This window comes from Rhodnius prolixus, unplaced genomic scaffold (genome assembly GCF_049639745.1).
Source record: "Rhodnius prolixus isolate KJV_2025 unplaced genomic scaffold, Rpr scaffold_10, whole genome shotgun sequence".
Lineage (NCBI taxonomy): Eukaryota > Metazoa > Arthropoda > Insecta > Hemiptera > Reduviidae > Rhodnius > Rhodnius prolixus.
In genome coordinates, this window is record NW_027411615.1 from 6,299,745 (window position 1) to 6,321,785 (window position 22,041).

The window sequence follows — 22,041 nt, forward strand, 5'->3', positions numbered from 1 at the left end:
AAAATGGTTTAACTTCTATACAAACGCATTCTGGGAGATATCAGTGACAAGTTTATACTTCAGTTAACTCCGAAATACGTTGCGTATTTAGATTTGTTCGTTTGAATTCCTCATAAACGAACTTTTATCAGCTTAATTATAAAACATTCTGTGCTGTTTACCTAGTATAACCTTACGCCTCTGAACGCTACTGAACTCTTGCGGAATGTTAATAAACTATTGCTACTAGTGTACTTTTTTGTTTTTAAATGAAGTTCGTTTTCAGCCCTGTATGGCAAGTTAATAAGTAGATTAACTTTTGCCGGATCTCACCGTTTTTAAAAATATTTAATTTTTGTAAAGTTTAAATATCCAATTTTAGATAATCACTCCCAATTAAATTAAAAATATAAAAAATTGTCTTTCAGAACTCAACAAAGGATTAAGTAATAAGTCTTCCTATTGTAGGTAGGTCTAAGTTTTCTACATTTAGCACAATTAATTACCTGATTTCATGTTTTTTTTCTACATAAATCTTGCGATTGAAATTGAACACTTTCTTTCTATTTTCCTTTAATTACAAAAATGTGTATTGGTGGTTGAAACCAGTCTTAACTTTTTTGTGAATCATGGGTTTATCTCATTTTTATAGACTGTGGCCGCCTACAATCCTCAAAGGAGTTAATCTTGATTTCCTTCTTTTTTTTTGTTTTGTTTATTAATTGAGGTGGCAACATATGGGGGTCATCGTCATATTCTGACGTTTGGAGATGTTAACAAGGTAGTTACTTCTTGCAAAAAGGATGATCCAAGACTGTCTTTAAGCAGTTACACTATCGTCGACAATTTATAAGCTGGTTCCTTTGTAAGTTCTTTTCAATTCCATAAATTCCATAATAAATAAATATGTAGTGATAAACTAGGAATTTAACAGATGTTTGGAATTTAATATATTGTCGCAACAACAAAATATTCCCTGCAACAACTAACAGCTTATATATAATATATACTATTATCATGATTAGTTTCGAACGATATTTTCTCTTGATGTGGCTTCGTCTACCTCGAGAATAAACAGAAGTAATATGATTACTTATAACAAAGATGAATTATTCGTAAAATAAAATATAATAGCTACTTTAAAAAATAAAAAACAGGATACACGCGAAATGTTATTTATAATCTTTGATTTAATTACACCAAATGTCATTAAATTATTATTCCTCAAGGTTTAATCAGTATTGAAGAAGATCTTTTAATTTGAGGGATTCGTTATTCACACATATTAATTAATCGTTAATTGTTTGGGAAAAATTGGCTAATATTTATTTACATGGCTTGGGAAGGACAAGAAAATCCTTGTTAGCGACTATCTGAGAATATGTTTTTCTGTTCTATTATTTTATTTTTAAATTACATCAGATTTAGGTAATACAATTTTTGTTTTCAAAAATTGCCATTTCATTTGATCTTTGAAGGAATATAAAATCATTTATTGTCAGAATTTGAGTTGCTGTAATAAACCTGGTATTAATTTGGTGTATTATTGGAAAAGAAGTAATTTCGAGGGAATTACAATTTCCCTAAATGCAGGAAAATGGTCAATTTCGTTTGTAACCAAAAATCCTGATAGATTGATACCTATTGCAAATTTTGTTGTTTGTAAAATATTGCGTAGAGCATATTCTGAGCATGTGACTATTTTTTTCTGTTATCACTCGACTCATTGAATCATTTACAAATGTAACAGACTTTATTATCGTGAGTGTGGTACAAAACCATGAAGGGGCCATATCCGTTCTCTTTGAGAAACACTGATTGTCGACTTGAGATTCTGACAAAATTATATGTCTATTACTCTAAAATATTGAGTAGGTCCTGTAAATAATCGAAATATCACACAACAATAAGTATTGCATCGCCCTTGAGGCTGGCTTATGGAGCCAAATTCAGCCGTCTTTACCTACTACACCTAAGCTATAATTTTGTTATGCCTTACATTTAAAACTAAAAGAATTCGTAAAGATCTGCTAAGTGCAGTGGGGCAAGTTTCTGAATTACAGTTTAGTCTTCTGAGAAACCTCTTATAACTAAAATGCCAGCATTCGTTTTTCCCTTATTGCCTGCTTTGTCAACATATTAAGATTACAGGAGATCACTTAGCTCTCTTTTCGTTACTTTATATGACGGAGCCACCACGATGGTTAGTTGACAATAGATAATCAATCAATCTCGTATTTTCCAGGGCAGTCTTCGTCGTCCTAAGCCTAAGATAGTAAATAGGCGAAGTTCGAAATAGAATTACAGAAAAAAATACTTTATTTCACCGGAAAATTTGAAAATTGACAGTTAACTGGATGAAGACGTTTCTTTATTCTGCTGTTCTATTTTTAGGAATTTCCTGAAATAGGGTAAAGTGGTTCCTTTTGAAAAGAAGTCTTTATGGGAGAGTATTCTGAGACAGATATTTTTCGTTTATACTTTCCTCTAAATTCCCATTTGTGTATTGTGTACGGTTCTAACATCTGAAGAAACTTGGTTAAATAAATGCTAAATTAGGTTTGTATTCAATCGATTGTTTTTATTTGTTCTTTTATTTAGGAAATGCTCTGTTGGCATTACTAAACTATAATCATGTAATGTTTGAAACATTTTATTTAAAAGGCCATTTTGGATTAGTTTGCCAGTTTTTTTATCATATTTATCAATCAATGCCGTTTCAATCTTAAAGGTACAACTAGTTGTTTTCATCCTAGAATTGCACTATTTCTTTTCTTAAGATCTCAATCCAGATATAGTGTACTGTAGTACAACCATACACGCATTAAAATTTTTTTCTTTGATTGAAGAAAATTTGGTAGAGTTTCGATAATTGCAATGGGAAAATATTTTAAAATAATTTTGTTGGTCATTTTAACGTTAAAAGCATTTTGTGTGCGCAATTACTTTAGTTACCTAACTACATAATCTAAATATGTATATAACTAATATTCCTTTAAATTTTAGCGGAGAATATTTTTTTCCCCAACTTTTAACTTGTATGGAGTATGTACTTTCAATTTCAACAATAGATTTTAATTTTTTTAATGAGTTGACTTTAACAAGGACATTCAGCACTTTATTCAATTATTCAGTGTTTATTTTGTTAGATAAAGTATTTGTCTTCTCACTTTTACAAACATCTTCACTCATATTGCTTATTAAGATTTAATTTATTGGACGTATAATTTGTTCAAAGCAAATATAAAATGTTGATTGTTTCGAATTTACTAACTGCATCGTACATACTGCTAATAGCCAGTTTTCTTCATATTATTTACATACCTCTCTGTTTCTATGATAACCAAGTTTGTCTACAGGATTTTAATTTATTTTCTCAAATCGGTAAATGTTTATTGAGAAATAATGCTAAGCAAATTGTTTTTGGTTGACAAATAACATCCTAAAATTGAAGCTAAGTTCTTAAAGACTAAATTACTTAAATGAATTTTTATTTCTATTTGGTTTTTGACAAAAAAAAAGCATCGTGCGCAAATTCTGAACCTTCTAAATGATAGCTCCATTGCGGCATCAAACCTAGGCAGTGGCGCACACAAAAAGTTTGACGGGGAAACCTCTTCCCCAATAAGAAATTCCATCTCTGAGTTTAATTCATACAATAAAGAAACATGTCTGTTTCTGTTGTCTCCATCTTAAATTCAGTGAAATCTTGAAAATAGATTGATTTTAGATTAAATATAATGGGGGTTTCTTAGTCTGCCTACGCATCTGCAGATGTCTGTCTATTGTTGCATCCAGTGATTGGAGTTTCCAGCCATTCCTGTCTGCTTCCTACAACTTAGGAGTCTGTAAATGAGCTTCAGGATAAATAGGAAGGCATATTTTTGTTCTCTTGAAAAATCCAAACTTTCAACTATGTAAGCCTTAGCAGTGAAGCAATGTTATTCAAGCCCTCAGTCTTGTCATTTATTTCTATTTATTCAAGTCAACTATTGCGATGCAAGTGTTTCATCAGTCAGTAAAGGCCTTTGAGAAGCCTTATGAGTGGGTGACGCCCCCTGTAAAATTGTAATTCTTTATAAAATAAAGGTTAATATTGAACTTTTCAAACTACACTGATCTACTGTTTCCACTCACTATTCATTTTAGCATTGGGCATCCATACTTTAATGGCCGGATGGTTTAGTAACGCTTTTCCTATGCCACAAAAGGGTTCAGGTACTGCGAGGCCACCTCCTCTTCTTTCTTGGGGCCACTTTTGTAGCACATCGAGAATAAGTTAAAAAATATTAATTCAATTATTAATGGTAATTTTAAAACAAATAAACAGCTCAAATTATTTTGTGAATAGAAATATTCTCATTATGAAAAGTGATTGTGTTGTAGCCTAAATGAAATAGTTTTAAAATTATTTAATCCATTTACTTCTCAAATAATCGACTTCCTCCTCCCGAAAAAACGTTCTGACTACGCCTCTAAACCTAGTTACTACATCCGAGAAACACTTTTTTTGCTAATCCTTATTTTGAAAAAAGTGTTTTACTTGCTTTCTAAAGTGCAACAATACCAAGTTGAAGTTTATACGGTCATCGAACTCAGAGCATCTCCAAGACATGTGTTTCTAGTAAAAGCTTAATTTAAAAAATGTTCGCAGATTAATATTTCGCTGTGCGTGCCATGTTTCAGATAGTTTTATCATTTATGGAATAATTACAACAACCACAAAAAAAAAGAGTTAAAGTTCATCCTTTAATTTAGCGTCACATTCATTCATTAAAATAATTGTATCACTACTTCAGTATACCTTATCATTATATGGTTCAGTGAAGCTGAATTTCAACTTAGCATTTAATTTTTTACTCCTTAAAATCTAAAAATAGAACTGAATTTTCTCTAAGTATTTTAGAGATATTTTAATTGTTTTTAATTAACTTTTTTATCTTAGCAATGAATTGAAATTAAGTCGTTTAATTAGTGCAAGTTAGTTAGGGTAAATTTTCGACTAAAAAAGTTTACCTTAAAACTTTGTTGCATTTCCTAATAGAGAGCACCAGTGCCTTAAAAAATATTCTTCAAAGTAAATGTCATTCGTAGTTTCATTTTTTCATTTACTTTATTAAATGTATTATTTATTCATTTAGTGCTTAGGAAAATTAAGTAAAATCAATTATTAAATAATTATTACATTTATTTGTTTAATTAATATATGAATATTATATTCATATCTTTTAGTAGCATATCCTAAATAGTTTCTTTTTAGAAATGTTCAGTTGGGAAGGCCAAGCCTTCCTCATTTACTTTCACTTTACATAAATTTCATAAACATTTAAGTAACACCAGCACCATTTCCCACAGTATAACGAACTTAAAATATTTACTTATATTCCATACTTGTCAGGTTGGAAACTTTCTTTTTGCCCTATAAGTTGATGAAATGGCCAATATTTTACCAGTGAGTAGGCTGATTATTTTCTTCTAAAACACACTGAAGATCTTGAGAGAGGATTATTATTATAATGAGATCAGGCAATATAGACAATAATTGTTGATGCGCCTAAATTAAAAATAAAAAACAATTAAAAGAAAATCAGGTGTAATATTCACTTGATTCTTGCTATGCGAATTTTCTTTCAACTTCAGTTTTGTTTAACAATTTTGATTGGCTTCATTTTGATTCTATCCTTGCTTTTAGCTAAAATCCGTCGTCAATCGAAAGTGGGAGTTTCATTGAGCGACTTTTCGCGATGTTTTCATCACTTAATCCGACGATTTTCTTTATTTCGAATATACATAGCAACCTATCACTTTGGTTGTTGATTGCATTGCTACAGCCACTGCATTATCAGCCCTAATATAACATTCACAGAAGAGAATTAGCGATATAATTGGTATTTAATGAAACTATTTATAAAATTCAGAAGAAGGTAAAATAAATACATTTGGAAAAGTTTAGGATAATTAAGTAATTTAGTGGGGTTTGAAATTGCAATGATTGAATTGGGTGTATGATATTCTGAACATATAATCTCCATCAAGAAATATGTTTCAATGTTATAATTATAAGGACACAATTATTGTATATCACCACTATTAATGGTGTCCAATTTTTATTATTAATTTGAAAACTAATTACTGATATTTACTAATGTATAACTGATGTTCTACTTTAATTTACTTGTCAATTGTTAAATTTGATAGAGCGTTTTAAACACCATTTAGACATCCCTCTAAAGTGCCATGTTCGAACAATGTACGGTTTTATCAGTTATATAATGTCAAGGTACAATTATGGATTCCTAGAATTTCAAGTTTAAACTAAATGTTTAACCAGAAATTATACTTTACAGGATAGGTGTGAGTTTTCTATTTTATTATTTGATCAAAAATGGTTTCATTAATATTATTATAAAACTTGGAATGCTCTTTTTATGATGTGATACTTTTTCGGAAAAACTTGTAAGAGAATTCTGGGCACCTAGATCCAATTTGTGGATTTTCAAGTGTTTTGGCCTCTAAACAGCAGTTCCAATTATGCCCCTTTGTGGATTGGTAGCACCATGAGAATAGATTTAAAAACAGGAGTTAGGCACGATACAAAAGATTTACGAATTGCAATCCAAAAATAAGTTTTCTTTATTAAAAAAGATGTATTTTCTCTTAGGTCCTAGCCAACTCTTTAACATTGACTTTGAGCAAACTCTATCATTAATAATTAAAATAATAATATTTTTTAGAAATTCAAAAATATATCTACAGAAAATGCTTTTTTCTTTGCATTTTTCCTCAAAATCACATTCTTTAAATTTCAAAACAAGTACTCAATAGATTGTTTAAATTTCACGTTTTCAAACTGCACCCAAACAAACTACATTCTTATCACCAGTCCAGTTTATTAAATTGTGTTTGACAGTTTTTCAGAAACGCTTAGAGAACAATTTGAATTTAAAATTTTGAAATGAAATATGCGTTATTGTTTTAGATGTAGGAATTTGACGTAAAGATTGGCCTATACATAGTTTAGCTTAGTTTTTGTTACGTAGAATAGTGTTTGTTAGTCAACCCACTAAAGGAAACACAGAAATAATTAAGAAAAAGAAATCATTTTCAATTAGCCCTCCTCCACAGTAGAAAACAGTTTGTAGATTGGTGATATAATCAACTGAGATCATTGTCCTGCTACCTGGTGTTAGAGCAAGATAATAGTGAAAGGAAATGCAACGCCCTTGCCTCATTTCTTGCTTGGCTGAGTCATATACCCACATTCAATTTTTGTTTACCTGCATCCGTTATAAACAGTGTTTATCTTGCCCTCTAATGTTTTGTCTGCGTTAAATTTGTTTTTACTTTAAATCTAATTTCTTCCCTTTAGTATACACCTTCCACTTTGGAAGTGCTTAGTAAACTACTTTTTGTTGCATTTAAATGCAGTTGAATGGATTGATGAGAAAAAATTTGATGCTCTTATTATTTTATAGAAAACATAAATAGTTCAACCGAAAGAGCATGGTTTTTCACTTCACATTTTTCACCACATTTAGATTTTCGCCTGCCTAGTTAATTAATTTATTCTTTCTCTTGCCAATTATCAAAGACCAAAATAGGATTGACTTGTACGAGGCATACTAGCCCAAAAGTACTATCTTTCCTGCCTAAAAGCTTCAATGGTTGTAAAGTGGAAGGATGTGACCCTAAGAGTACCTCTAAGAGGTACTCTCCAACATTAGCCCTCGAACTTTACTTACTAAATTGATTTTAATTTATCTTCTGGCTGGAAAAAATGTGATATCTGTTTTTGATTAAATATTTTCATTTTTGGGTTTCCGACAATAATACTAAATGGAATTTACTACCAAATTGTCCTCCCTAATTTTATATTATGTTATCAATTTTTTTTTATTAACACACTTCTCGAAGAGTAGTGGAGGGAGGAAATAATGTGTTTAATGGAGGCAGTATAAAGAAAGGGAACTGTGGCGAGGAAAATACAGCAATCATAGTGAACTGTCACCTACCATTATTATGGTCATTATACGAGTAGTATACCATGATCATAATTCTATCATGCACAGCATTTCTTTTTATATATGTACCTATCCAAAGCGTGAAAAATTTTGGATGACAAAAATTTGTTTTGTTTGGTGTGACACCATGCACTGCGCTAAGCTTTTTTTTTTTATTATTATTTTTGTTTATTTCGGTAATACGAGGTGGCTTTTTAAAATATTTTTTATAATTATATTCGGAAGAAAAATTCCCATTTTTATTTATAAAAGAAAAGAAATGTAGGTTAAACATTTTTACGGCTTTGATAAATTTTAAAAAAAACATATGCTGTAATAATCTACAGTTCTAAGTATTCAATTTTCTTAAAACTCTCATTATGAGAGTTCTATTAAAAAATCCCTACTTTACAAATTTTTATCTGTCAGTTTAAAACTAACATTTTTTGTCCATTTTTCTTTCAACTTTTTAAAAAGTTTATTGCCAACCTTTGCTTGATAAAGTACTAGCATGAATTGTAAGAATAAACAATTAAGACTTGCGAAACGTAACTTGCAGAACTGTTGCCAGATCATTCTGACACGGTAAGAAGGTTCCTAGCGTTCCTTCTTAAATGGTAAGCCCTAATCTCCCCGGGTATCATGTTATGCCTGCACTTTACTATTGCATCCTCCTTTTCAGTTCATCTAACGGTAGCTTTTGGAATTACTGAGGCTGTTATTCACTATTTTCAATCACTTCTATTAAATTTCTCTGAGGGATGTTCCAGAGCGGGGAACTGCAATCAGGGTCCCAACTTTACAGCCTTCACCTTCTCTAGATATTCTGAGGATGGGTAACTTTGCTCACCTCTCAAACATAAGATGGGTAAAGATTGAAGATCATTTCAATTTCTGCTTTAAGTCCAAGGACAATTCCTTATATCGTCTCTGCTAGCTACAAAAAAGCAGCAAGAATATTCCAAGAAGGATCACGAGGAAGAAGAAATCAAATTTTGCCTCATTAGTAACATTTCTTATCATAAATACTATTCAAATTTACATAACAAAAGGCCTTCCAATCATTGCCAAAATTAAAATAATCAATAATTTCATCCTTACTGTAGAAAACATATCATTCAAGGGTTTTCCTTATAATTCATACTTAATCCATCTTAATGGCTAAAAAAAAATTTATCGAGTTAAATTTAGTTCCAGCTTTAAGCATAATGAATGTTACCTTCAGATAAGTAATGGCAATTCCTTGTACATATCTTCCAGTTAATTATTGCAGTTTTTTTTTTTTTGTTGTAAATGGTTAAATTCTTCAAATAATAAGGAATAAAATGACTAAACATTTACTTCCTAACAATCACAAAAAGGAAGTATCTTCATACTTAATTTAAATATTCTTAAAATTAGGACAGGAAATAGTTGTAGTCCTTCATTTTTTGCCAAAAGTTGCAGTATCAAAGTTGAAAAAGTTGTCATCAATGACATTTCTTTTGTTTTATTTGTTTTTAGAAAAACAAATTGATAAATTTTGCTTATAAATTTCTCAAAAATGGCAAACAAATATTTCAATGCTGAACCACATATCTTTTAGGATCAAATGTGATAAAAGTCTAATATTTAAAATTTATGTTAATTTTTACGTAATTAGGAAGTTTTAGACCTTGATCTACCCCATTTTTTGAAGTGGTTTTAAAAACGAGACAGTGAAAAAAAAGAATCAAATAGTAATATTGAAAGTAATGATAGGTTATAGAAACCTAATTGTTAAACCTAGCTCAATAGTGTAACCTACTTCAGTAGGTCATGTTGAAAGTTGGAACTGTTTGTATGTACCTAGTTACAGGCCGCAAAGCTACATTTAAAGTTAGCTATTTATTCTTAAGGTATTTTTTTATTATTTTATTGTTTTATGAACTACTTCTATTTCCATGAAATGTTATCGTACAAAGGGTGCCTGTAGGGGATGTTAGCAAAATTGTTTTTTTGATGTTAGGCAGATGTTCAGAGTTTGGTTTGTTTCTAAATTGCCACAGAATCCAAAATTTAAAAAGGTGTGCTTCTTTTTCTCAAAGAATTGATTTAAAATTCATAAACTGCAGTACCTACTATTTTACGTATCTCTTCTGATTGCTTTTCTACCAATTGCAACGCTTGATATATAATTGACTATTTTATAGGTAAGATCTGTAAGAAGCACTTACGACAACAGGTTAAAATTTGTGGTTCCCAAGTTTTAGAAACTAGTAATAAACGTCCTTCTACTTATCAATTGGCAATGTATTATTGCACACTTAGCATCTAAAAAGTTGGCCATTCCCTTCAAAAGGATGAACTTTGAATAATTATACCTAGTTTTCCTGTATATTAGGCATCATTGTGATGGTTTGAAGGTTGAAATAATATTTAAAATAGTAACATTTATTGACGTAGTATGTATGAACGTATTGTATGCAACAGTTTTTCTCACAATTTTAAATTACCTTATCGTCAGACATTATTTTTTCTCCATTATTGAAACAAACAAAAATCTCATCGTTTGTAGATTTGTTTCTTAATTTATTCATTTCATAAAAAAAGTGGAAAGGATAGAGTAACAAAAAATTAGACCGGAAGGACATCTTAATTCTATTGAAACCAAATTTGAATTAACATTGATTGACAATATAGAGTTCTAGTGAATGAAGGTTATGATAAGACTTGTTTTAGTTATAAGGTTAATTTTTTGTTCTATGAAGGAACTTGATATTATTTTTATTTTCTGTTTCTTGCTCACTTTATGCCACCAACTTTTACAGGCATTCATCTCGGTTATGCTTAATTATAACTGTATGTTATTTGAATTTCAACTTCAAAAATTGCTTTAGTTTAGTGCAAATAATGATTTATGTTGCAAGGATGTTTAAAATAACTAATGCACCTTGTTGTCTTTTCAAGATGTTTGATGAATTCAGTTCATGGTAAGCAAGTTGTATACATAACTGAAGGCTGTTATCACCAATTTTAGTTGTTAGGTATTATTTATTTTTTTCCATTTTCCCTTTCAATTTGTGAAATAATTTATGGTCTTATGTTAACCTAAATATTCCACGTCAAACTAATTAATATAGTTTTTTCTTCGAAATTTAAACTCTTTTTATTAATCTGACCCAGATTTTTTGTTTATAAATATTTTTGGACCAAATTGAAGTCAGATAATTGGTTAATTTATAAAATGTGTGTTTTTGTTGCCCTAAAGTGCCTATCAGTAAAAAAAATTAGGCTGATCTTTAAGCTGCAAGTCTTTATTTAAGTTTGTAGCCCAACTTAGACTATTATTAAATTTAATTATTTAAAAAATAAATTCGGTCAAAAAACAAAACGCTCAAGGTTGTGAAAAACATCTTTGTCAAAGCCTAAATAAAAAAGTAATCATAGATGGGTTTTAAGTTTGAAAAAGTTTATTTGAAATAAAGAAATTAAGTGGCCAATCTAGTAAATATTTTTTTGTTTTAAGCATTGAAATCTGAGAGATAATTTTCTAAATTACCAGCTTTATAGTGTTCTAAGCATGATGTTGAATCTTTATATAGTTGAGTTGAATACAGAAGGAAAGCAAGTTAGAGATCTTGGATTTTAATGTGAGATAAGTACCACAGCCAATAATCCTGTAGTTCTGGTAGAAGAAACCTCTCCTTTTTACAAAGTCCAGAGTTTTTCTCTAAACCAGCCGTTTTTGCGTAATATCTTTGTTCTGATCTAAGTGCACAGAGTTCTCATATCGCAAGCTATCAGAAACGTGTGGTAGCATATCCTGAATTTTGATCTAAGTCATGCTTTCAGACAGTGCTGTGCTGCTGAGATTATAAGACGATAGAAAAGTAACTTGAGAGACTTCTGCCAGATAATAATCTTGACAGTCGGGCTACTCGGCGAGTTATACAAGTCTTCTTGGACATCATGAAGGGAATTAGTAGCCAAAATAAGTTTTTGCCAGCTTACTTAATCGTCTGGATGATGGACATTCAGGTGAGTAGTTCACCTTCTCCGAGTAGGTTTTGTTCTATCTCTTTTTGTGTACGAACGAAGGTTTGGGCTGAAATTCGGTCATAATCCTTCGAAGAGCGCTTGCCGCTTCTGTTGGATGTATTGGCTGAAGATGCCATTAACTGCGGATTCGGTTCATCGTGAGCGTAGCTCCCGCCCTACTGGCTTCTTTTTAAAGTGATACTGTTTTGTCATTGCGGAAGGTTTCTGGTGACTTTTTGACTCTGTGTAATTAATAAATTTGATATGTTAAGTATATTTCATACTTTCAAAAAACAGTTAACCGCAAGTTCCGCTTTATAGAATGGTTCTTAATGTTTCTTGAACTTGGTAGAATCTATCAATTTCTTTGGTCAGTGAGATTTTAGAATCTGTTCTTGTGATTGATAAGGATGATAAACTTTATAGTTAAATGAAAAAAAAAGACCTTATGTGATTTGTTTAGGATAAAATAGTGAGAATTTTTTATTTTTCAAGCAAAGGAGGAAATTAGATCTTATTATCGTAATGTGAGAAAAGTGCAATATTTTAAAGATTAGATCTAATAAATTTGTAAAAAATTGTAGCTTTACTTTTTATGGAATTTATAGCTTTTTAAATTTCTTAAATTGTAGATATTTTTAGGTGATATCGCTTAGTTTTTTTTTTTTTTAAATCGAATTCTTTATTTGATTACTTAAATCGGTGTTATATTTCAGATTACACCAGTAAGTGTTTTTACATTAGATTGTTTTCTTTCCAAATATGTTTGATAATTATATGTAGTAAAACTTGGTAGAAAGATTAGTTCGTTGCTCGGCTTACTTATGGTCCATCACTAGCTGCTGCAGGAATAAACTTTTGATCAAAATCCATCCCAATGGAAGCTATAAGACTTTAATTATGATCTTTCATCCCAATTAGGGGAGACATTCTTAGTTAAGCTATTTAAATATATCATGAGATTCAAGCTGTCTATGATATTGCCATGTTTGTCAAAGGTTCCTCAAGAGGCCGTCCGTCCTGTTGATCACCTAAGAATGATGTTAACTAATAAGGTTATATATTATAAATTAACCATGAATTGAGTCGAACCGCGTTGAGAAATGTTTTAGCAAATAGTTTATGAAGTATAAAGAAATTTTCTGAGCTGTTTTGTTTGTTTTTGTTTTAAATCCAAAATCCATCTAAAGAGACACTTCCGCATAGTGCCAAGATGGCACTGATTCCGGAATATTTAATTTGAATTTTCTGAATTTCAGTTTTTTTTTAGTTAACTTGACATACACTCTGATTTGAACTATTTTTCGGAACTCTGTCTTGTAATTTTTGGTGAAAACACAAACTCAAAAATCTGTACTACCCCAATACCTTCTCTTACTCTAGTAGTGAGGGAAAACTAAAACATTGTTTCCTCTCAGCCTTCGTACTATGAAACTTACTTTAGATAGTTGGACATAAAGTAGATACTAAGCTTATTTATTGGTAGGTATGCAACTTTTTTAAGAATGTGGAAGCTTTTTTAAGAAAATCTTGAAACCGAAAAAAAAGTTATGCGTACATTTGATCTTAAAAGATGTGCACGGTTCTCCTAGAACGATTTTAGTTGGAAAGTTCACCAACATTAAAAATTTGTATTTCTCCTTATTATTTGGGTCAAAACTAACGAAAATTCACTGAAAACCAAATCGGTTTACGTTGCGGATTTTTTTTTTTTTAATTTTTTAGGTCAAAAAACGGCTTTTTTTTTGCATTGTTAAGCCTAATAAGGAAAAACAATACAGTTTCATTTTCATTTTTATCATTTATAAAATACATCAATCTGTTGGAAATTCCCTCAGCTTCAAAATGCATGCATTGGTTTTTGCAAAAAAACTGTATTGTTTTTCCTTATTAGGCTTAACAATGCAAAAAAAAAAGCCGTTTTTTGACCTAAAAAATTAAAAAAAAAAAAAAAAAAATCCGCAACGTAAACCGATTTGGTTTTTAGTGGATTTTGGTTAGTTTTGACCCAAATAATAAGGAGAAAGAAAAATTTTTCATGTTGGTGAACTTTTCAATTTAAATCGTCCTAGGCGAACCGGGTGTGTTTACGGAGGAAAATGAATTTCCAAAACATTTTTTTTGAAGTATTGCAATTCATAAATATATAATAAAAATATAAATTTTCTTCTAAGAATTTAATAATTTAATTTAAATAATTTAATAATTAATTATTAATAAATGAAGTTTTATTATTTACTAGTAAGTGTTGTAGCGAGGTTAGAAAGTGGTAGTTGGGCTTTACAAGTGTTATGTTAGTGAGTTCGCCGCGAGAGTAGTTTTAGGTGGGGGATATCACTCCCTAGTCTCAGAGAATATGACGGAGAGTCCTGCAGACCTGTTGCTTCTCTAGTATATACACTCCTGCTCTAACTAGTAGTATATACTGAATTGTAGTGGTGTTTAGAAGCTTCAACGGGTTATTATTAATAATTTTTTTTTTTTTTTTTTTTTTAATAAGAGGTGAGCTTTTTGTTTAACTGTCAAGTTGGTGTTCAAATTATTGCAGTGTTTAAATTTTTAAGGCGTTTTTCATTCATTCTAATATTTGTGCCGGTTTTGTGTGTGTTTGATGCATGTATATTTTATTTTTTTTGGAGCTCCTTTCAGCATTCTGAAATAATTTAATTTTTAGGCCGCTTAAATTATTTTTTTATTTTCTTAAAAAATTAAAATTATCAGTCTTAATTCAGTCCCATTTTTTGTATCACTGATTGATATGAAACCATTTTGAATGACTGTTTCTACCCAGCATTAAGTCTATTTTTTTTAAATAGTTAACTCTAATTTATTTTTAAATATCCTCCCAATTTATTTAAAGAGAATTTTTATCTACCAGTCCTTATTAAACCAACTACAAAATCTTATTTTAAAGCTTGTTGTGAGCTCGAAAAAGGAAAAAACCAGTTTCAAAAATCAGAGAAAGCGGGTGAGTTTTAAAGGTAGACCATTTTTCTTTCTCACCCAGCCTCAGACACAAGCTTTAGCCTAAGATTTCTCTTCTTGTAAACATATTTTTCTCTTTTTCTCTTTCTATCTTTTGCAATATTTATTTGAAAGGAGCTAAATTCTTTTTTTTTTAACGTGTTTTTTTCCAGAAAATCCCATGGGTTTATAGTTTTAAAACAAAACAAGTTTTATTTAAAAGACTTTTTATTTTTTATATTAATAAAATAAAAGAACAATTAATAATTATTTATAAACAATTAAATTTTTTTTTAAAAAACCACCCACCGAAATAATGCAGAATAAAAGAAAATTGTGTGACAAATTGACCAGCAGCTTTCTTAGAAAGTGGTGTAAGTAGATTTTAATTTATTTTTTTGTATTTATTATTATACTTTGTAGTAAAAATAAATCTGTTGAAGCACTCAAAACTGCTTCAATACCATAATTATTGTACGTGATTTCTGTTCGGATATTTACTACATACTCGCGAGTTTTAAGTATATTTCGTCACACCTGTGACGTCCAGCTGTTGTAGGTATTCGAGTAAATCTTACACAAAGATAAGTTCACTTAATTTCCATTTTTCGAAAACATTTACTTTTCCCCCCAAATTTGGAATTATAGCTACTCATTTAATTATTGTTTTTATTTTTTAAAAATGCTGTTACCATACTATATATTGGTTTCAGTTAATCAAATTTTCTCTTTGATATTTTTGAGACATATTTATTTTGATTTTAAAAAACAAATTTGGCGGATTAAAAGAGAGAGAACATGTTCATGAAAAATAGCAAACGGCTTAAGTCTCCTCCTAATAACAAACAAATCCTCTCAAAAATGAATTTACTTAAAAAAAATGTTCAATCTTAACAAGTTAGAAGACTAATTTTCTCAAAATTACTTTCAAAATTCTAACATTCCCCCCTCCAGATAAAATTAACTTAAAAAATAAGAAATAGAAGATGCAACCTTTTTTTTAACAGAAAGAGGAAGTTCACAATGATAACATCCGGATTAGTCATTTGCCATTAACATTTTAACCGGATATATTTTAAGTGAAATCTGATTACGTATACGCTCATTCACAAATTTTTTTTATAAACTTGTTTTCTACTACAATTTCGCTCTTTCATCGAAAATTTTTAACGGAAATAAATAAAAAAAACAGTTCAAATTTGTGAATGAACCAAAAAAAAAAGTTTACGTTTTACAGTTAATTTGTAAATCTGACCACGCCATTTATTCTTTGAAATTGGGATTTTAGCTATTGATTTACTCTCCATTATTATTATAAATTGATGTAGTTGTTTAGATTACATTAAAATGACCCTTTGACCTTGGAGACGGAAAATTCACCATTTCTTTTTCCCAGAAAATGGTAAAGCTTCCTGGGAAAGGGTATCGAGTAAAATTTAGAGGAAACTTGATTTTCTTTTTCTCAATTCTAGACTCTACGCTCGGTATACTAGTCTACATTATCTTAGGCAAACCAGTAGCTTTTATTAGGAAATTTCCCTGTACATTATTATTATTACACGAGATATTTATTAATAAATTGAACATTGCTAATTTCTAATATCGACATTATTCCTGCGAACATGAAATGTCTAACCAAAACTTCCCGAAATGATAATAACAGCCTACCCGGAAGTATGATGACTGTTCAAATGGGTTTTTATTTTTTGAGTTTACTATAAAGTAAAAGATTTTTAGTTCGGACATTTCTCACAGCATATTAATTTCATGGAGGTTCTGAGAAAGTTGTGACGTCATGCTTCCTTCAATAAAATTTTGTATTAAAAAAAAAAAAAAAAAACATTTTACCGCTTTTTATACAAAATTCTAAATTTAATTATATTGCTGTATTCACCAGCTTCCGTTTTATCTTCAAAAATGTTTCGTTGTAATCTAGTTCGAATACCATTTAATGATCTCATTTCTTGATAATTTCTCCCAAATATGTACATGTTTTACAATTCTAGAAATATTTACTTTGTTCCATAACGTGAATTACAATGAACGCTGTGGATGATCGTTGAAGTGATATTTCATTTAAATACATGCCAAGTGATGACTAATAAATCTACTCATGGTTTACAAATTAATGTCGTATGACTATTTTGAAAGAGAATATTGGCCATGATAGGCCCATATATGTTTACAGATGGAACCTTGAAAGATATCTTATTCGAGTACTTGAATCTCTCTCTCTGGTAACATTTTCAGTCTGTTTACACCAACAGTAACATTGTTCTCATTCTATTTGTGTAAAGATTTTTGTAATTTGTAAAATATATTTTGCGATTTATAAAAATCGAACGGTTCTAAGTAAAAAAATTATTATTGATCCAAGTTTTATTCGACAGTAATAGCATATTTGTCAAGCAAGTCGAACAATCTTCTAGTTTATAGGCACTCTATCAAGATCATTTTTCGTCTATATCCATGTTGCATCTTCCACAGTGGGACCCAGCCTATTGGAAGTAGCTATTTCTGAATTTACGCTCTTTTGCAAAGCTGAATCTTCAAGTGACCCAAAATGGATAACTTCCAGTATTTTTCTAACCTATCACTTAGGTATCTTGAGCAACCATCCAAATTCATTTAATCTTAAATCTTCTCCTATTGTGCCCACATACTTGATTAATCTGGGTAACTTACTTCGCTTCCTTCAAGTTGGGTCTTTTATTTTAGTAGAATACGTAGCCATTCCATGCTAAGAAATAGCATTATTATTTGAATGTCGGTCATATCCGAATATTTATCTTGTTTTTCAAAGTGGTCCTTCTTATTTGATGATCCCCCTTTTTGATATTTGTTTGATTCAAACATTTTTCATTCTTAACTATTGTAAATATTTCTAATAAAGTGAAAAACATTAGTATTACTCGCTAGAATTAAATTTGTGGGTCCCCAGTTTTGTACTTTCCCTTTTCCTCACTGGATAGTTTCGAAATTTGCGCAATTTTGAGCTACATTTTTGAGAATAAGTTATTTTTAAAAGAACAATTGGTTGAAAATGAAAGAAAACTCATTAACAAAGTAGTGTGAAGAATGAATTAAATTAATTTTTAATTTTAATTTAAATTAAAAGAACACATTAACAACTAATGCAGATTAAGTTTTTAAAATAGCTATTTTTAGAATTTATTTTTTATTCAATAGCCAAAAAAGGAACACAATTAGTTTAGCAGTTAATCTTAGCCTCATCTAGATTAATCTCTCCTCCCCTTTCCTAAAGTAAACTCAAGAATAATTAACATCCTAGATTATTATCAGTTTAATTAAGAAATTAATTGAAGGTGTTAACACGAAAGTTAAACTACAATAAAGAGCCTTACTTATCTATAAAGAATATATCAATGTTTATAAAAATGTTTTATTAAATTCAATTAGTTTGCATTTTTTTTTATAAATTAATTTAAATTTTATAAATATTCATTACATTGAAACTGGCAGTAGGAAAGCGCTTTGATTTAGTGAAGTTTACGTTGTTGATTGTTTAGCTCAAATCAATAGAGGGGGAAATTCCTGAGTGACGTAATAGTCATTGTATGATGTCTCGTCGCGTCTTATTTTGTCTATTCCTTCTTATTTAATTATATATAAGTAGAAGTATAAATCATAATGGGAGAAAATCATCTCAAATTTTTAAAAAATATTTTCTTAAAATTGAATAAATTAAATAAATAGCATTGAAACAATACTTATTATATTGTATACAGATCTAATTGCAATGCCAACAGCTTCACGTATCAGTTAGCAAAAGTGTTAATTAATTTTACAGTAAAAATAATAAATTGGTATATTTTTGAAATAATAGAGTTAATTTGTCAGTATCATTGAAAATATGTGCCTAAAGTCAATTATCAATTTATGAATAAGTTCAAATGCCTTCTAAATGTAGATTTTTCTCCATAGGGGATACATTTTTTTATGTTCTTTAAATTTTCTTTTATTCTTCCTGTGATGAATTATTTCCTGTTTAAAAAGTTCTAGTTACTTCCACTTTCTCACGAACATTAATCTGAAACACAGAGAAAAATGTAGTTCCCCCCCCCTCCACTTAAAAACGTTCCAAAAAACAATAGATTAGTCTAAAACAAAACACTATGTTTCAATCAAACAACTTGTGTATTCTAAAACGGTTATTAGAAATGACAATTTCGGCAGGTATTAACCTTGATTTTGCAAGGTTTATTTATTTATTTTGCGTGAATTGACTTGACGATGCAATTTATAACTTTGAAACACTAAAACAATGTATGCCAGGGCCAATCACATAATTTTATTGATATCTTTTTAAATTTGATTTTTTTTTTAATTTATTGATGAATTATTTTTATACTTAAAAAGTATTGTTGGCCCATAAATTAATTAAAAAGTTTTCAGTAATACTTTAGATTGATTAATTAAAATTTGTAATCAATTATTACTATCTGTTTTGTAATTAACTGTCCTAAAAAGGTTTCTAGTTTCATCTAAAATGAAGTAAGCAGCTATTTATGCAAGCTTTGTGCCTAACCCACTTTAATATGTTTTATTAAATGGTAATCCTTTTAAGTTTTAAGTGAAGTTAAGAACTTGGCCCTTGATTTTGGCCAGAGTAAAATTAGAAATTTGCTTTTGCAACATTCTTATGACGTTTCCGCTCTATTGGTAGATTCAAATTGATGGCAAACTTGGTATAATGGTTGTCTTAAAATTCTAGACGTTCTCTTAGGGAGTAAAACTGGCAATGTACCAGGCCAACAACAACGAGTCCTGCGCAGTCATGAAATAGGGTGCAAGAATGTTAAACTCTCCTGGGAAAGGAAGATCTTTTTGTCTTGTTAGGAAAGGAGGGTGGCAGAAATTAAGGAAATATAGCAATAAACAGATGGAACTGTACTGTACCAGGAACAGTATTTAATAGGATGAATAACATGAAAAATTTGGAGATCTTCGTTTCCATTCCGAAAGAATTAAACCAATCCTTAAGAGTGGAGAGTGCACGAAGATGTGGAGTTATCATCCTGGAGTTTGCTAGTAGAGAAAGACCGTGGCATAGGTGGTTACTGTACCTCTTTAACGTGTTTTCAGTAAAGTTGATTTCCTTTAGACTTAATTAAATATTTTTAATTAATTTTGATTGGTTACTCGTTTATATTTTTCCACCATCTTTAACTTTTAGAAACCCTAACATTCTCTTTTAATGACGACTTCGTTCAACAATTATCAAATTGTATTTTAAAGGATTTGAAACATGAAATTAATACAATAACAAACAATTTCACACAAAATGTTTGTTTACTTAAAGATTAATAATTTCGCCTCTAACGTAGACCTAATCAGTGGTGTTTACAACTTTATATTTATAATGTTAACATGTTTTGTAAACAATGTTACGACCTATTTCTTCTTAATGCTGATTATTTATTTGAAGTAAACACATTGATGAGGTCTAAACCTGGTAGATAGAGAAAAGTATTTTTAAATCAACTAAGTAAATAAAATCATAATATAGTTGATTGTGTAAAATCACTTTTACTGGAAATATTTTCAATTAAGTGAGTAGAAGTGGTTTTTCACTTCTTCAAATTTTTTCGGAGATTCTTCTTTTTTTTCTGTTTACGAAATTTTTGTGAATAAAATAAAACAGCTTTATGCTTTGCGTCATAGATGTTTTTTTAAAGACTGGTCAGTCTGGTTTGAATGCAGCCTTCAACTAACTGGTATTGCTGCTAACCTGTTGCTATCTTATATTCTTTGGATGAAACTTTTTTAAAATACATTTATATGAAAATTTAATTTTTTTTTTTTTTGAAGGAATAATATGAAAATTTTAGCCGTGACGTACAATTTGAGATGTTATTTAAAAAAACTAATCTCTATAATTGGAAAAAATGAGGAAATGTATCCTAAATTAACAATTTTTTAGATCAAATCTTGGAAAGCTAAGAACCAGTATGTATTAGTGCGAAGAATGGTCTCAAATAGAAGATCGTGATAATTTCTGAGACGTGGTATTCCGCCAATTCTTCTGATACTTCAACTTTTTTTCCCGCCGTAATTTTACGGGAAATGGATTAGATACGCAGTGCTGAAAAATATAGATTTTTTCCGTCGTAGTACTCATGTTCTTATGGCTCTGACCGGTTTCCGGTTTTCATCCGCTGCAACTAGTGGATAGAGATCCAGTAGACCAAATAAGCTCGATGGGCCCCATTTTGTTCTGGAGTAGTTAATAAATGTACTATGTAGAATAAGAAGAAACTAATTATAAGTTTCCAGAACGGATCAACCACAATTCTAATCTGTTGAAATAGTTTGAATTTTAATATTTATATATTCTATAAACAATAGAATGTACGGGTAACAATAGAAATGTGGATCAGGCACGAAGTAGAATGGTTTACAGGAGCAGGGAGGGGTTAGGACAAAGATTCAATACACCGGGTCGTAATTATTGGAGAGAGAATGATGGCAGACAGGGCTGTGGTTAGTGTGATGGTTCTGGCCGCGTATTGTTTGGGTCAGGACGCCTCACACATCCTGTTGTGCGTCTCCACGCTGCCACTAGTCCTCTTGATTGGTAAAAGTCGGCTAACACTTTCTTCCAAGTCTTTCTGCCATTCAATAGCGGTACAATGTCCCAGTTAGTATTTACTTGATAACTTCTTAATATTCTTCTAAAGTTATGTGTACATACATATGTACAAATGTAAGTGTTAGAGCGAAATGATTTCTACCTTAAATTTGATAAAATTTAGATTTAAATTAATCTCACAAATATACCCTTTTTTGTTGCGACTGGTAAGAGAGAAGTATTTCGATCTTCTCTAATTTTACACCAAAAATGCGTGATGTAGATCCTCTGTGTCTGAAAAAGTAGTTTTTAGAAAATATTGGGTGTAGATAACCCCAACTACATAGAGTAATAGTGTGTATATTTGATGTTAATAATAAATTGTAAATTAAATTAATAATCATGGTCGGTTGAGCCGAAAATTGCCGACAATAACCGATCTCATTTGACTTGTTAGAAAAAATATAAGCTGGAAAAAAGTCGTGTGAGTGTGCATATTAGATGATA

General features: G+C 30.0%; 1 protein-coding gene across 6 annotated transcripts in view; it reads left to right on the forward strand.

Annotated features, from left to right (window-relative positions):
* The window catches only part of emp (epithelial membrane protein), a 107,932-nt gene that overhangs the window by 23,398 nt on the left and 62,493 nt on the right, over window positions 1-22,041 (forward strand). Inside the window, exons 1-2 of one of the 6 annotated variants that reach the window (XM_074133297.1) lie at window positions 14,329-14,480; window positions 15,116-15,316. The exons of 2 other annotated variants lie outside the window; for them this stretch is intronic. In XM_074133297.1, coding sequence (XP_073989398.1) covers window positions 15,259-15,316 — 58 coding nt within the window. In that variant the 5' untranslated portion in view covers window positions 14,329-14,480; window positions 15,116-15,258. Of the gene's footprint in view, window positions 1-9,741; window positions 9,857-14,328; window positions 14,481-14,528; window positions 14,947-14,989; window positions 15,317-22,041 lie in introns of those variants that run through there. 3 more of the 6 variants (XM_074133299.1, XM_074133301.1, XM_074133298.1) reach the window with 3 other exon arrangements.